The sequence below is a fragment of the Protomyctophum bolini genome (assembly GCF_963924005.1).
Source record: "Protomyctophum bolini genome assembly, chromosome: 20".
Taxonomy (NCBI): domain Eukaryota; kingdom Metazoa; phylum Chordata; class Actinopteri; order Myctophiformes; family Myctophidae; genus Protomyctophum; species Protomyctophum bolini.
The window spans coordinates 8,068,315-8,085,814 of record NC_137881.1 but is presented as its reverse complement, the minus strand read 5'-3'; the positions used below and the strand labels follow the sequence as shown (position 1 = coordinate 8,085,814).

At 44.2% G+C, this 17,500-nt stretch overlaps 1 protein-coding gene across 1 annotated transcript in view; it reads left to right on the top strand.

Annotated features, from left to right (window-relative positions):
- LOC308335939 (dynein axonemal heavy chain 2-like) overlaps positions 1 to 17,500 on the top strand; it is a gene marked incomplete at both ends in the record, with an annotated part of 24,792 nt that overhangs the window by 1,895 nt on the left and 5,397 nt on the right. The window contains 6 exons of the mRNA XM_080793162.1: positions 1,251 to 1,354; positions 3,613 to 3,802; positions 5,005 to 5,185; positions 6,079 to 6,206; positions 12,969 to 13,121; positions 15,658 to 15,783. Of these exons, the coding sequence (XP_080649288.1) occupies positions 1,251 to 1,354; positions 3,613 to 3,802; positions 5,005 to 5,185; positions 6,079 to 6,206; positions 12,969 to 13,121; positions 15,658 to 15,783 (882 nt within the window). The remainder of the gene's footprint in view (positions 1 to 1,250; positions 1,355 to 3,612; positions 3,803 to 5,004; positions 5,186 to 6,078; positions 6,207 to 12,968; positions 13,122 to 15,657; positions 15,784 to 17,500) is intronic.

Genomic DNA, 17,500 nt, shown 5'->3' with positions numbered 1-17,500 from the left:
CACAAGCGTGGATAGGCTAATAACAGCGGACACGTGCATTTACCCCATGCTGCACTGTAATTACATATTGCATGAATTCGTTCCCCACAAGGCGGCCAGTGGCACTATTTAACGAAGTCTCTGAAGTCGTATCGTAGACAAAGAACCGAGGCACAGCGTTTAGGGCTGAATGAAACCACATAAACCCAGTGGTGGAACAAGTGCTCAACCCCAATACTCAAAGTACTGAACACCCGGTCATAATTATATTACTCACACAGTCAAATTTGTACTTTTGTTGTACAGTAAGTATTCAAAAGCACGTGATAATTATTCCAAAGTACAAAATGACATCAATAAAGGTGTTTGCACACCGGCCGCGTTTTTCGGAAAACCGATGGAGAAACGCTGCTTAAAAATCCGAATTCGCGCCCGCTGTGTGGAGACCTTAATAGTGAAAATAGACGCAACGTGTCTGCGACACATTGTGGACGCATCTCACACGTCCATGTTTTACTTTGGTAGATATTTTGGTGTATATTTTTGCTTTTACTCAAGTATAATTTTGATGAAAGGCCTTTTACTTTATACTGTGGTACAGTATTTTAGTTTAAGTCATAGTCTTTTGAATAGTTTTAAATTAGTTTTAGTCACATTTTTGTCACCTGGAATGTTTTATTGTTAGTCTAGTTTTAATCGACTAAATCGACAAAATCTACAGTTGATTTAGTCGACTAAATTGTATTTTGGCGGGCCTTGAACACTGCTGTTGTATAGCTACCGTTACAGAAAAATAAGTATTGTCTCCTTCCAACACTGCTATGCACTGGTCCCCATTGTTCTTGTGTGACTCCCCTAGCTGTTGCAGGAAGTAGTGTTTGTTTTTGTGGGCTGCAAAGGGAAACGTTGTACTCTACAGGAATATGGAGGGCAGAATTTAAATCATTGGTATGACTGAAACGAAATGAGTACTCTGTAACGATTGATTTTCATTTTCGCTCTTTCAGTGGCTCGTTGCAGCAAAACGGCGAGCATGAAAGTCAGATTGGCCTCTTCACTGCTTCACATTTTATCGTTCATTCCTACTTTCTTTCTTATGAGCAACTGGGGGGCGGGGGGGAACCACTCACTTCAAACACTTACGGCCTCTCTGTCAAAGAACAGCGAGACACACAAGACAGACAAGTCTTTTGAGCTGGAGAGAGAAAGAGAAAGAACATGACATGACACGCACACACGCACACACTGACTTATTTCTCCCTTTTTCCTAGGAAGTGGACGACTGTGTCATCCGACAGACCAGCGCGTGCTTCAAGTACGGCTATGAGTACCTGGGGAACTCAGGGCGACTGGTCATCACCCCACTCACTGACAGGTCAGCGTCAGTCCGTCCGAGATGACAAGGCAACCATGCTGACACACACAGACACACAGTCACACACACACACACAGACACACACACACACACACACACACACACACACACACACACAGACACACACACACACACACACACACACACACACACACACACACACACACACAGCAGAGACATGTGTTGACCCCGGCTCACCCTGAGCAAGCATTTATCTGCTACGGTGCCGGTGGCAACATCTCTGTTGGCACAGAAACTCTATGGCAGTGGTCAGAAAAGTACTCAAATGTTTTACTTAAGTAAAAGTATCAATACTGCAATGTAGAAATACTGATCCGTGACAAGTAAATTGTCCAGAATTCAAAATTGACATGAGTGAAAGAACAAAGGTATTGGCATCAAAATGTATAAAGTACCAAAATAATATCATATGCAGAATGTCCCATTTCAAGTTTTCAACTTTATAAAAAAAAACATTTTTGATAATAGCAGATTTACAAGCTGACAATGCGTGACACCGCGAAGACGTGCATTTGCCTCTGAAATGAGCAGAAATAAATGTAGCCTACTGAAAATTGGAAATACTCCAATAAATCAAAAGTGCTGTACCTCAAAATTGTACTTACGGTAGTGTGTGTCAAATAGTTAGTTAGTTAGTTACTTTCCACCATTCATAATAGTGCATATACAGATACTGACTAGTAGTAGCTTAGTGTTTAGTATCAGGCACGCTGATCACAAGTCCTATTCTGGGGACATTCACACCGGCTAATTTCCACCGTAATTACCATCCTGTATAATCCATTCTGAACGGGAACCCATTTTGGTGTTAGCATCATGTTATGCTTTAGCTATTTAAAAATAGCAGATCTACAAGCTCATAGCGCGCCACCGAGTGGCGCGCTACGAGCTTGTAGATCTGCTATTTTTGAAAAATCAAAGAACGACTTGACATTTTTAGAATCTGATCTCAGGTCAGAATGGGTTCATCAGACCAGTGTGTGTCCCAGTGGAAACCTCGTATGAATCTGATCTCAGGTCAGAATGGGATAATTACTCAATTCCATTAGTGCAGGCGGAGGCGAGCGGTGTCTTTGTCTGTGCAATATAATAATCACTGGCTAACACCTCAGCTTGACATAATTATTTCAAGCTGACACAATATGTTGCTGTGTAATTATGTTGTCAAAAGTATTGGGAGCTGTTGCTAGGCATATCATTAGCTGGGGCTAACGCTGTGCAATTAGTGGGAATTTAAACTTTTTTTAAGTCACGATATTTTTATTGTCTTAGATGCCACATTGCTTTGGCTTTACTGCTGACTGTGCCTTTAGATAGAAAGTCTGTTTTCACCAAACGTTTGCCTATTTTACACAAAGTTTCTGTCGGCTTTCACCAAATATTCACCTGATGTTGCCAAATGTTTGTCTATTTTGGTCTATAATGACAGCTATTAGGGTCCATTTACACATTTCAAAAGACGTTTTAATGTAATGGCCGCGATCTTTTGCAGCGTTCTTCTTGGTATTGAACCTTAGATTGAGGTGATTCAACAGGACGGCGATGTTTAGGGGCTCATTTCTGAATCAACGTTACAATATTAACACTTCTGATGACTCTTAAAGTTAAGATCGACACATTAATTATAGGCGATTTCACTTCCGGTTCATTTGGGGTGATTTGGGGGTTTTCTAAATAAAACATCCTGTCAACGGGGAAGCGATGGTGTCGGAGTTCAATGGCGGTAGTCAAAGAGTTAAACAGTACTTTTTCAAATACTGTGTGTGTGTGTGTGCGTGCCCTTTGTTCTTTTTAAACAGTACATTTTCCAATACTGTGTGTGTATGTGTGTGCGTGCCCTGTGTTTTTTTTAAACAGTATTTTTTCCAATACTGTGTGTGTGTGTGTGTGTGTGCGTGCCCTGTGTTCTTTTTAAACAGTACTTTTTCCAATACTGTGTGTGTGTGCGTGCGTGCCCTGTGTTCTTTTTAAACAGTACTTTTTCCAATACTCTGTGTGTGTGCCCTGTGTTCTTTTTAAACAGTATTTTTTCCAATACTGTGTGTGTGTGTGTGTGTGTGTGCCCTGTGTTCTTTTTAAACAGTACATTTTCCAATACTGTGTGTGTGTGCGTGCCCTGTGTTCTTTTTAAACAGTACTTTTTCCAATGCTGTGTGTGTGTGCGTGCCCTGTGTTCTTTTTAAACAGTACATTTTCCAATACTGTGTGTGTGTGCGTGTGCCGTGTTCTTTCTCCAGGTGCTTCATGGCGTTGACCACAGCCCTCCACCTCCATCGGGGGGGCTCTCTTAAAGGGCCGGCGGGGACGGGCAAGACGGAGACGGTCAAAGAGCTGGGCAAGGCTCTGGGCATGCACGTCATCGTGGTCAACTGCTCCGAGGGACTGGACTACACGTGCATGGCACGCATGTTCTCTGGCCTGGCACAGGTGGGCATGATGATGATGATGGTGATGATCAGGGGTGCACATAACCTTTTTGGGTTGGTTCTCAGAGGAGCACCCATGGAGATGCTGCTTGGTGGTCACTGCGGGCGGACGTCTCTACTCTACTCAGCCAGCATGACACACTACTCACCTATAATGCCACGGAGGTTCCATGTTTGATGTACTTGTGTACATTGTTTAAGTCACAGATGCATGGTTTTGATATCGTGAATACATGAACTCTGGCTAAAAGCTTGTGTTTGATCCACGTGGGTTCTTGTTTACTTGGTTATTCTAGCGCTTCGTACCGCATCATAACATCTTGTCATGGCAGCTATTAGGTTACAAACCGAAACGGCTTCCTCTTCAAAATAAGAGCAACTATGGTCACTAGTTTTATAGTCTACTTTCTTACAGCAAGTACTGTACCAGAGCTAGTACATTTGTAGTATAGCGGCAGTACGGTGAGGGCTTTTCATTCCGCAACATTTATTTTGACCACGCATGCACACCTGCACACCAGTTATGTGCAACCCTGACGATGATGATGATGATGGTGGCAGTGATTGTGATTAGACTACTTTTGCTATTTTTGAATTTGAATCCTGAAAAGTCGTGACACCTTGTGAGCTTGTACAGTAGATTGCTAGTCTCAATGCTTTTGTGCGACACTTGTACGATGAAGTTATAGGCCATTAATATGTGCCAATGTCAAGATTTTGCGTGTTTAGGTACTTTACCCAATTACTTATTAAGTGCAGTACTTAAGTACAATTTTGAGCTATTTATACTTTACTTGAGTACCATATTTCCAATGTTCTTTTTACTTTTACTTCTACTCCACTGCATCTCAGATTTAAATATTGTACTTTTCCTCCACTGCATTTGAAAACTTTAGTTGATTATTTTTCTTCGTAGATAATTTTTTACAAAAAGTACATGCAGTAACCATTTCAGTCATATATACATTCTTGCCATTTGAAAATAGACGATCTTGTTGATCGGCTATTTTCAAAATATTTTTTTTATACATTAACAGAATTACATTACATAATGTACAACGAATACTTTCTACTTTTGGCACTTAAAGTACATTTTGAAGCCAATACATTTCGTCCTCTTTATACTCGAGTACATGTAATGGAGTATTTGCACATTGCAGTATTGATACGTTTACTTAAGTCCTCTGTCCCCCTACGGAGCAGATCGGAGCGTGGGGCTGTTTCGACGAGTTCAACCGGGTCAGCGTGGGCGTGCAGTCGGTGCTGGCCCAGCGGATCGGCGCCATCCAGGTCGCCCTGGCAGCGGGACAGGACCGCTTTGTTTACGACCAGCGCCCCATCCGCCTCGTCCCGTCCTGCGGCATCTTCATCACCATGAACCCTGGTGGGTGTGCACGCACGCACACGCACACACACACACACACACACGATCATTTGGATCACTTTTAGCCCATTGGCTAAAGAGTCCACTTTAAAAACAAACATAAAGACAACATCTATGAATTACATGCATATGGCAGTCATAAAATAATATACGTTTGTCTACAGCATTGGAAATTGCCCAAGAAAATGAGCTCACGACATAAGTCAACACAATCACAGCAACTCTTCATGATGTCACCTCCATGAAAGTTCACCAGATCAATAACATGCTGCTTTTGGCTGCAGGCTGCACGCATTAACATGATGAAACTGTGTGAAATTAAGCCGGTTGGTCAGAAAAACAAGAATATTGCCACCCCTGCTTTATGTGTAATAGAAAACCTTGGCCTCGAAAGAAAGAGGAACAATTACGTCGAGTGTATTGTGATATTAAAATCCGGTGTGACACTGAATCAGCCCTACGCTGGTGGGAAACTATTGTGTTGAGATGGAGCAGTGGTTTGCAAAAATAATGTAAAGTAACTGGCTAATATAATTATAATGTGGCCTAATTTAACCCATTCTGAACGGGAACCCATCTTGGTGTTGGCATCATGTCATGCTTTAGCTATTGAAAAATAGCAGATCTACAAGCTCATAGCGCGCCACCGAGTGGCGCGCTACGAGCTTGTAGGTCTGCTATTTTTTGAAAAATCGAAGAACGACTGACATTTTTAGAATCTGTTCTCAGGTCAGAATGGGTTAATCAGACCAGTGTCTGTCCAGTGGAAACCTCGTATGAATCTGATCTCAGGTCAGAATGGGTTAATAAATACAGAAGAAAAATAAGAACAGAACCGCACAAAAGGGAAATACAGTGTCTCACTTCAGACAAATATGACTGTGTTTTTGCAGGTCACGACGGCCACAGGGAGCTTCCAGACAACCTGGCGTGCATGTTCAGACCGTTCTCCATGGTGGTGCCTGACTCCGCCGTCATCGCCCACATCACGCTGTTTGGAGCAGGCTTCGGCAAGTGCGAGGTAACGTGAAGTCCTAATGCGGACATTTTGTATAGCGACCACAGGTCGCATTTACTATGACAACGTGCAATTCCCGTCCGTCAGTCACTCAGGTAGTTAGTTGGTTAGTTTGTTTTTCACCTCGTGACATCACGTGACATCATCAGGGATGGAGATCCCTGATGATGTCAATCAATATTGCCCAGCAACTCTACACCTGACCTCAAACCGCAAACCCTTACATCTCCATATATGGAGCTGACCTGTTCTGACATTCCATATGTTGATCCTTCCTCATCCTCTTCGATGTCTCCCTTTTGACTGATACCTGTCCATTTAAACTCTAGACGGGCCCGCCCCGAAGTTATTAGTGCAGCCACGCCCGGCAGACGGCGGAAAACTAGACCCTTAGATCTCCACATATGGAGCTGACCTGTTATGACATTCCATATGTTGATCTGACCTCATCAAAACCTGTACACTCAAGACACGCGCCATATAATAGCCAGTACAGAATTCATTCCATATGTTGATCTGACCCCCCATGCCAAAGCGCCAGTGCTTGCCCAGCAGTCGGCTGTCACCCAGGCGGATGCGTGCACACGACCTCGCCGCTTTGGCAGGGGTTCTTAAGCATTTTCATGGCAAGGACCCTAAATATGTGTTTGGCAGCAGACTCCTATCCGAAAAGGTTTTGTAGAGACCCAGAGAAGATTTGTGTCTTGAAAATATGTAATTTCCAGTTCCTGCAAAGTGTTTTGGACAGCATTGATATATTTGTACACACTGTCAAAAGTATGAAACACACACACACAAGAAATAGAGAGCTTTGCCTGCTTCTGTAGAAATCTTAAAAAGTCGCAGAGGTTCTTTGAAATGCCTACGTTACAAGTCAAAGTCCGGAATTCAAAATGTACTTGAGTAAACGTACAAAAGTATTGGCATCAAAATGTACTTAAGGTACTCATTATGCAGAATGTGCCATTTCAAGTTTTCAGATGCATACAAATCTTGAAAATAGCCGCTCTACAAGCTCACAAGGCGTAATCTAAATGTATATAGCGTTGATGTGGTTACTGTATGTTTTGTAATAATAATCAAAATCTACAAAGTAACTATAGTAACTACAGTTTTCTAATAAATGTAGCGGAGTAAAAGTACAATATTTGCCTCTGAGATGTAGCGGAGTAGAAGTAAAAAGTAATGGAAATTACTCGAGTACAAACACCTCAATGACTCAATCACCACTGGGCACCACCAGCTGCTGAAGATGATTTCAGTGTGAACTGCAGAGGCGATGCTGCTGTGACACAGGAGGCCGCTTCCAACAGCATGTCAGACTAGGATGATTTCAGTGTGAACTGCAGAGGCGATGCTGCTCTGCAACAGGAGGCCGCTTCCAACAGCATGTCAGACTAGGATGATTTCAGTGTGAACTGCAGAGGCGATGCTGCTCTGCAACAGGAGGCCTTCCAACAGCATGTCAGACTAAGATGATTTCAGTGTGAACTGCAGAGGCGATGCTGCTCTGCAACAGGAGGCCTTCCAACAGCATGTCAGACTAAGATGATTTCAGTGTGAACTGTAGAGGCGATGCTGCTGTGCAACAGGAGGAGATGATTTCAGTGTGAACTGCAGAGGCGATGCTGCTCTGCAACAGGAGGCCGCTTCCAACAGCATGTCAGACTAAGATGATTTCAGTGTGAACTGCAGAGGCGATGCTGCTCTGCAACAGGAGGCCGCTTCCAACAGCATGTCAGACTAAGATGATTTCAGTGTGAACTGCAGAGGCGATGCTGCTCTGCAACAGGAGGCCGCTTCCAACAGCATGTCAGACTAAGATGATTTCAGTGTGAACTGCAGAGGCGATGCTGCTCTGCAACAGGAGGCCGCTTCCAACAGCATGTCAGACTAAGATGATTTCAGTGTGAACTGCAGAGACGATGCTGCTCTGCAACAGGAGGCCGCTTCCAACAGCATGTCAGACTAAGATGATTTCAGTGTGAACTGCAGAGGCGATGCTGCTCTGCAACAGGAGGCCGCTTCCAACAGCATGTCAGACTAAGATGATTTCAGTGTGAACTGCAGAGACGATGCTGCTCTGCAACAGGAGGCCGCTTCCAACAGCATGTCAGACTAAGATGATTTCAGTGTGAACTGCAGAGGCGATGCTGCTCTGCAACAGGAGGCCGCTTCCAACAGCATGTCAGACTAAGATGATTTCAGTGTGAACTGCAGAGACGATGCTGCTCTGCAACAGGAGGCCGCTTCCAACAGCATGTCAGACTAAGATGATTTCAGTGTGAACTGCAGAGGCGATGCTGCTGTGCAACAGGAGGCCTTCCAACAGCATGTCAGACTAAGATGATTTCAGTGTGAACTGCAGAGACGATGCTGCTCTGCAACAGGAGGAGATGATTTCAGTGTGAACTGCAGAGGCGATGCTGCTGTGACACAGGAGGCCGCTTCCAACAGCATGTCAGACTAAGCGGGGTTGCAGCAGCTGATAGAACAAATTGATTTGATCAATTATACAAAAACAATGTGGATATTCGAAAACAGAGCAGCTGATGTACAAGCTGGTTTTGTGTGGCAATTCTGTACGTGTAAGAACATAGTCCTTATGCTCATATACGGGATAAATTAACTGGAAGAGTAGGAAAAGACTAATCTCTCACACTGTCTTCACTGAATTTTAGACCACTTTTACACGAGAACGGTCGAAAGAGAAAACGGCAAAGTCCCGTTGCGTTCTCATGTTTTATCGAGCCTTTACACGAAGGAGAAGACTTTGACTTTGACTTCTTACATCATGGTTTTACATTCTCCATCACTAGTCTACATGTGTAGGATGAGCGGGGCGAGGGAGCGCTTGCTCATTCTAGGAACTCCAAATATGGCCTACGGCTCTGCATCAATGTAATAAACATATGCGTTGTGCGAACTCACGTGAGCCATGATGTCACAAGTTTTAGGAATCACCGTTTTGCCCGTTTACAAGGAGACAGGAGGGCACAGCGTTTTCAAAGATTTCTACCCTGGAAGGTGTTTTCACTTTGTTACGTTTTTTTCACCCACCAAAAAAGCTGTTCTCGTCTAAAGGGACAAACGATACTGTACTTTATTTTGCCATTTTCTATGAACATTGAACACCGTTCTCGTCTTATGTGGTTAATCAGACTAATTGATTTGGGTCAATGGTTTTAACCAGTGGTCCTGGAGGGAGTTCCAGGTAGTCCGCAGCTAAATGAGGTAACCAAATGGCTCCTCTGCATTACTTAATTTAAAGAAGTCTACACAATTAGAGAATGTAGAAGAATTGTTATTTTGTTATCGTTCGCCTGTTATCTCTCCTATGGCACCACATCAATATGGCATGGAATTGTGGACAAGATCATATTCAACGATAACAGAATATCATCAAATGGTGGTCCGTGGCTCAAATGCAGAATAAATAATGGACCCTGATATTATAAGGCACATTAAAACACAACTTTCGTTGTACCATAGTGCTTGTGATTCATCCAATCCAATCCACTTGCACACTAGCTAAAACACAGAAAAGCAACAGCAAGAACACACCACTGAAAAATGCAAGACGCAGCAGCGTCATTAGACAGTGAAACATTGACCATAGAAACTCAACCAGGGTTAAAAGCCAAGGTGAAAAGGTGGGTTTCAAGTCGAGATTTAAAAGTCAACGACAGAAAAAGCACAACAAATACAACACACAGAAGCATACTTTTTATTTTAAATTTTTATCCATTTTGACCCATACTTTTTTTCAATTATCTAATGTAATCCTGGGCGTTTACTCTGCCAACCTGGGGGGGCAACGGACTGACCTCATGCTTCCTTCTATGCATGAGGAGTTCTTTTCACCTGACTGGGGGAGTTTCCCCGGCCGGACGTAGCGCATGCAGAAGGAACACGTTATTCCGACCAGTTCCTTTCCCCTCCATCAGGGGGAGGTAGTTTAGAGACCAGGATTACTCCATGTTTTTTGTGAGGTTACCTACTACCTACCCTAGGGGACACGGGGAGAACATGCAAACTGCACACAGAAAGGCCAAGGCCCTTTCGCCAACCCCGCCTCGGGTATGGGCACTGATGACGCGGAGAGGAGAACACGCCCCCAGCGCCCACAGCGTCCCCAGCGGGAATCAAACACAGGACCTTCTAGCTGTGAGGCGACAGCACTACCAACTGTGCCACCGCGCCCACAGAAGAATACTTAAGCGATAATTATCGACAGATCAAACAGAAACAATGAGATAAGTGCAAAAACACCATATCAGGACGATTCAAATGCCTTTCAGTGAACAAGAGTTTTGAGCCTAGATTTAAAATAGTTCGTTGAATCCCTAAAAGTGAAGCACTGCGCGAGGATAGCATCACCCGCACTGCGCGAGGCTAGCATCACCGCACGGACAAACCCAGAGGGATCTGTCCTCGTCTGTTTTGTTATCCATGTGCAGTGGTGTAAAGTAACTAAGTACATTTACTTAAGTACTGCACTTAAGTAACATTTTGAGGTATTTGTACTTTATTACTTGCAGTAGCCGACGTCACATTTTCTGTACTTTTACTTCTACCCCACTACATTTCAGAGACAAATAGTGTATACGTTTACTCCACTTCAATTATTTGACAACTTTAGTTACTATAGTTCCTTTGCAGATTTTGATTATTATTGCAATGCAAAACATACAGTTACAGTATCATCTCAGTGGCAGTGCATATACATTTCGGCCATTTGAAAATAGCCGATCTATACTAGCTCCTAATGCGTCGCATTTACTTGGAAGAGTATTTTTACATCGCAGTATTGTTACTTAAGTAATCCAGCACTGTCCGCTTGGATCCGCTAAACGGACAGCCCCAGACCCCGTGATCTTTCTGCTAGCGCTCTGAATGCTGCGCTGGTTTCTAAAGGACATATCTTGTTGAATTATCAGCGCCTTAATGAAACACACTTGGCTTCTTTTATGTGGAGAGCTCAGGCAATCAGCCGATTGGAGATTGAGTTCCTCCAGTCTGATAGAGACGCAGTATCGTCAAATCTATCTGATGGATTCAATTAAAAGAAAAAAAACTGCCTTGCCTTTTCCTTTCAAACTTAGAGAATATGCATCGGTATGTCGTCACTGTCGGGTGTACCTTGTATGACCAAACCATTACCCGTGTTCCTCTGGATCCAATGTAGTTATTATGTTAATACTTATTCATTGGTTAAATATTTATAAAAGCAACAGACAAAAAAAGGGAGCTTGTGAGCGTTTTCGTCAGTGAAAAAAAGCTATAGCGAACCATTTTTCATCATAGTTTTAGTTCGACGCAATCAACACTATGGTATAATTATGATGAATAGACATTGTGAGGACTAAGGACAACTGTTCCTGGTCCTCACAATTAATGGTTTAAACCTAAACCGTTATAAACCTTACAATTAGTAAATGATTCCGGTTTGGATCACAGATTGAGAGGATCTTATTTGTTTGGAATTACACCATGCCATTTTATACTTTAGTTGAGTGAATTACAGCATTAAATCGAATCGAATCAAATCAAAGCAAATCGAGCTTTATTTATAGAGCCCATTTAAAACAACCAATTTTGACTCAAGTGCTGTACAGATCAGAAGCAGAGCAAACGAGCAAGAAACATGCAATTCATCCTTTAGTTGAGTGAATTACAGCATGCCAATTCTCTGTGTGTGTGTGTGTGTGTGTGTGTGTGTGTGTGTGTGTGTGTGTGTGTGTGTGTGTGTGTGTGTGTGTGTGTGTGTGTGTGTGTGTGTGTGTGTGTGTGTGTGTGTGTGTGTGTGTGTGTGTGTGTGTGTGTGTGTGTGTGTGTGTGTGTGTGTGTGTGTGTGTGTCCTACCCAGCATGTGTTGAACAAGATTCAAATCACACAGAACTTCATGCCATGGCTTGAAAAACTAGCTCAGCAGTCGTACCGCACGCACACACACACACACACACACTGATGCCTGCAGGGTGGCAGATGTGTCTCCTGTTGGGAACAGTAATTATCTGACGGAGGGAGTACACAGCAAGCTGCTGTAAAAATGGACCCTCACTGTACCATGCATGTTAACACTCACTACTCAAAACTGACACAGCCCAGCCATGCTGGAGGGAGCGAGGGGATGGAGGGAGGGATGAGTGGATGGGTTCGTTAGTGGTGTTTGGATTCACTATACAAGTAAAGTATACAGTATGTTTGGAACTACAGTATACAGTAATGATTGTACAGTAGTGTTTGGAACTATACAGTATGTTATAACTATCTATCTACACCAGGCCCCCAGCTGGGGTTTAACACGGAGCGCTGGCTCATGAATCGCTTCAGGCGCGTTCACTATCACACAAATCAAGAAAATGCATTAGTAGAACATTGCTCTGGGTGCTTCAAACGCCACTGAGCAACTTCCATTGAAATGAATAGCTGTCTGTGTCTCTACCTTTTTATCTCTAGAGTGTAATTGTATTTTTTGAGTGGTGTAACGACTCCCTTATACGGAGCTATGTGGGTGGGTGGCTGGCTGGCTGGCTGACTGTACAGTAGTTACAGTACAGTATAGTAGAGGGACCCCCACACGGTAACTGTCATTTCTCAACCATTTCTGACACGGGGCGGCTCACCGGAATCGGGCCCGGCACCCTGGGTGCAACGGAGTTGCACCACTCACTTTTTAACCTATTTGTCCAAGGAAGATAACCCCCTAATAATGTTCTTTCATTATTCCCCATCTCTCTCTCTCCCCCTCTCTCCCTCCAGGAGTTGTCTCAGAAGGTGATCAGTCTGTACCGCCTGGTGGTCGACTTGTTGTCTAAACAGAACCACTATGACTTTGGTCTGCGTGCGCTGCACACCCTGCTGCACTACGCTGGCACCAAGAGACGCTGCTGCCCCAACATGACCGACGAAGAGGTCTGTCTGTCTGTCTGTCTGTCTGTCTGTCTGTCTGTCTGTCTGTCTGTCTGTCTGTCTGTCTGTCTTCGTCAAGTTTCAACATACTAGACTGGAGGTCTATTCATACTCCAGTTTTTGGTGATAAGGTGACCACCGAAAACTGACGTCACCCCAACACTCTGTTTTATATGTGTCATCTCACTCATCTGTGTGTAAACAGACATGTCATCTGTCACATGTGAATGCCATAGTATAGGATGTCAGTCAGATGTGTCTCATTTAAGAGGCTACTGGAATATCACCCTGTCAATCAGCATGGCCTGAGGTTGGTCTCGCGCACACACACACACCCGCGTGCACATAAACACACACGCATAACCCAGTCCACACACAGAGGTACAGATGAAGGGACGACACTGAGGGAAGGTGTGTGTGCTTGGGGCCACCCCGTGGGATTGTGTCTGTGATCAAAAATGTATCAAAGGAAGGAAGGGGCCGACTTGAAACAGCATCGGTTGAAAAGAACCCGTCATTTCGTAACTGATCACTCGCTCCTTTTCTCTCCCATGTGTTTGTTCCTCTGGTGGTGTCAATCAGCTGTGTACATATGGAGCGTGTTGCTTCCCTGACCCTGTCGCCACTAACCACCCTGACCATGTCACCACCCTGACCATGTCACCACTAACCACCCTGACCATGTCACCACCCTGACCCTGTCACCACTAACCACCCTGACCATGTCACCACCCTGACCATGTCACCACTAACCACCCTGACCATGTCACCACCCTGACCATGTCACCACTAACCACCCTGACCATGTCACCACCCTGACCATGTCACCACTAACCACCCTGACCATGTCACCACTAACCACCCTGACCATGTCACCACTCTGACCATGTCACCACCCTGACCATGTCACCACTAACCACCCTGTATTTTATCATGAACATTAGTGAGGACCAATTATATGAAGACAGGTGGTGAAGTGGTCCTTTAATGAGTTAAGCCCGTTCTTTGTCATACAATTAATAGCGAAAATAGACAATCTATAGCTTGTAGATCGGCTATTTTCACAATTTCTGAAATATTTGGCCAAAAACATGGACTTTATTCTGTGGCGTTTTCATCCCCCCCCCTCCCTCCCAGGTAAATTAGTTATGCATTACAGTGAAAATGTCCCCACAGCGGGGCTCAGCCTCAGGGCCTGCGCTGCATGGTGTGAGCTTGCATAGCAATAGCAGCCCGTTGCTAGGGATGAAAGGTGTTCACAATTTAGACATTGAGCAGGCTGCGCTCTGGTCCAGAGCAACTTGCACATTTAAGTAAGCACATGCAACTCTAGTCAGTAAACGACAAGGTAAATAGTTGCAAATGTAGACTGGCAGATAGAACAATCAGTGCCTCAAAGCAAATAGAACATCGGGTAGACAATGAATCTAGCATGTCTAAACGTCACGCTATCTAAATTGCAATGTTAATATTTGTGAAAATAGAACAAATCTAACCAAGAGTCCAAATGGAATCATAGAGTACCATTTAAAATAGGACATACCCTCGCTGTATTTCTCTGAAACTACGAGCGCTGTCCGTGGTGTTGATCATCCATCCGAGGTTGGGATTTTTCTTCATCGCATCGCGATTGAAATAATATTAACATTTCTGGCGAAAGATAAACATTGTGTGCGATAATGCTAACATAAGCCGTTTCTTACAATGGAGGTCTGCGAGCCGGGACCACGGAAGTGAATGTATTGTAATCTTCCCAATTCCGGCTGGCGCAAAACTAACTAAATACCACCTATGGCCAAACGGGGGCAGTCAACTTGTTAAGTAGTTAATTCACACCACTGATCCCTGTTATATATTATTGTAGAAGGGCATTCCAGCCGTGCCTCTAGTGCATCTCAGAGGCAGCCTCTAGCCTATGGCAGGCCAGTCTAGTGCATCTCAGAGGCAGCCTCTAGCCTATGGCAGGCCAGTCTAGTGCATCTCAGAGGCAGCCTCTAGCCTATGGCAGGCCAGTCTAGTGCATCTCAGAGGCAGCCTCTAGCCTATGGCAGGCCAGTCTAGTGCATCTCAGAGGCAGCCTCTAGCCTATGGCAGGCCAGTCTAGTGCATCTCAGAGGCAGCCTCTAGCCTATGGCAGGCCAGTCTAGTGCATCTCAGAAGCAAGACAGGTTACATGCTAAAAGGAGGCACTGGGGCAGCTCAGACATTTTAGGCCCTTAGTTTAATAACGGACAACATATCGATGTTTCAGTTACATCTTCTTCAGGTCGAAGATGTAACTGAAAAATCAAAACGTTGTCACTTTTTACTTGCACCCTGTTATTAAACTAAGGGCCTACATTGTCTGAGCTGCTCCAGTGCCTCCGTTTCCCCTGTTATACATTGTTCAATGTTTGTTATCGCTGCTCTGCACAGTGTGTGAGCATCCATCACCCAGGTGCCAGCAGCCACGTTCAGTCCAGAGACTTTGATTAGAAAACGAGACATTTTCCTCCCAAAAAAGGTGACGTGTTGTGTGACCCTTGCCCTCTGTCCTCAGATCCTGGTCATGTCTCTCAAGGACATGAACCTCGCCAAGCTGACCTCTGACGACCTGCTGCTCTTCAACGGAATCCTCCAGGACCTCTTCCCTGCCGTGGAGACGCCCCCTACAGACCACAGCAAGGTACTGCTTCTATATACTGTGGCTGTATACAGTAGCTTCTCCCTGCCCAGTGGTGTCTCTCTATAGAGGGTATGCGCGTGACATCATCATCAAACCAGGAAGTTATGCAGGAACGCCTACTGAGTGGCAAAACACTACTTTCTGGCCTTGACAGCCCATCCATCCACACAGAAAAGTCATATCTGATTGCATTGAACAACGTTAAACAATGTTAAACTCACTTTGCATGTTGCTTTGCCACTCGATGTGCCATTCACTTTAAGCATGCACTTACCCTCTATAGGGCGGAGTCAGACTTCATCCAAAGTCAGTCAAGTCTGGAAAATGATTTTTCCACCCCTTGGAAAAATGTAGTCCTTTTTGTAGAAGATTTGGATAATTTGACTCAAATCGTTATTAATGATTCCAAACTTAATGGTAATCATTCAAGTGCAGCGCAGACCGGCTGCCAAGAAAGCACAACAGTGTTCTCAAATTCAGTCAGTCATTTCCATGTCATTTGACAAACTTACCAAAAGGAAGTTAAATAATTACACTAACGCCCTCCAGCACTTGCACACTAACTGGTCTGCGTTTCTATGGAGCCTTTCATCACTCACACACATTCACTCACTGACTGCGGAGGAAACTATGCAAGGCACCAACCTGCTTGTCGGGAGCAGTTAGGCGTTCAATGCTTCCCTGCTCGAGGACTCTTGAACAGGATGGAGTAGCTGGAGATGGAAAAACAAACAGCCACTCTATCTCCTGAGCCAGTGCAGCCTTGAAATACGTTGTTCACTGACAGACAGACAGACAGACTGACTGACGGGCGAAAATGTATAACATCATTGGTAGACACAGATTTACCGTTGCAGTGGGTGGAACTGGGAGATACTGGTTTATACGGAGGCAGCCTGAAACAAAGCAGAGAGCAGGGTTAGCATATATACAGAGAACTCTCAAAGGAACCCTTGAAAAATGCTTTAAACAGCCGAAGTCAACGTTGAAGTCAGTCTTATACTTACTTAATTGAGGGTTCAATGGAGTTAAGAGATTTTGTCTGAAGCGCTTTTTAATACTTCCTTTACACGTCACAGACGTAAAGGTATTCAATAGCACTGATTTATGAGTTTCCTCCCGACAGCAACGATATAGGCATGCAGATTCTGGAGTCTAGTCATTTCTTTTTGACTCTTGGTCTCTCCTTCAACACCGTACCGTACGTACATGTCTGATCTTGTGCTGTACATCGGCCACAGTCTGGCCTTCTCAGCTCATGAACCTGCCCATGACGTCAAGACTCTGCCATTTTCAGAACACCGCCGTTTCCAATGGTGATTGCTGCTAGACCAATTATGTTTCCCTCCACAATAGACTTGCCATTTTCTTTTTAGAATTTTGATTGGTTATTTGACACCTGTGGTGACTCAGCCTCCACCGCTCACAAAGTGCTTCTGGCAATTGGGGGTGGCCTTGAATGAGTGAGTTGACCCAATACAAGGGAGTCTAAAACTTTAGATTCTGTGTGATGTGTGACAAATAGTTTTATGTGATGAAAAAAGTACTCGAATGTTTTACTTGAGTAAAAGTATCAATACTCGTACCAAGGACGCCCAAATTGATATTTGATTAATTGATTTATTTGATTAATTTGGCCGCAGAACCCCTTTTTTGTGCCAGGGAGCCCTAGAAGGGGGGCTTTGTGTTAAATGGCAGTTGTACAAGCTTGCATCAC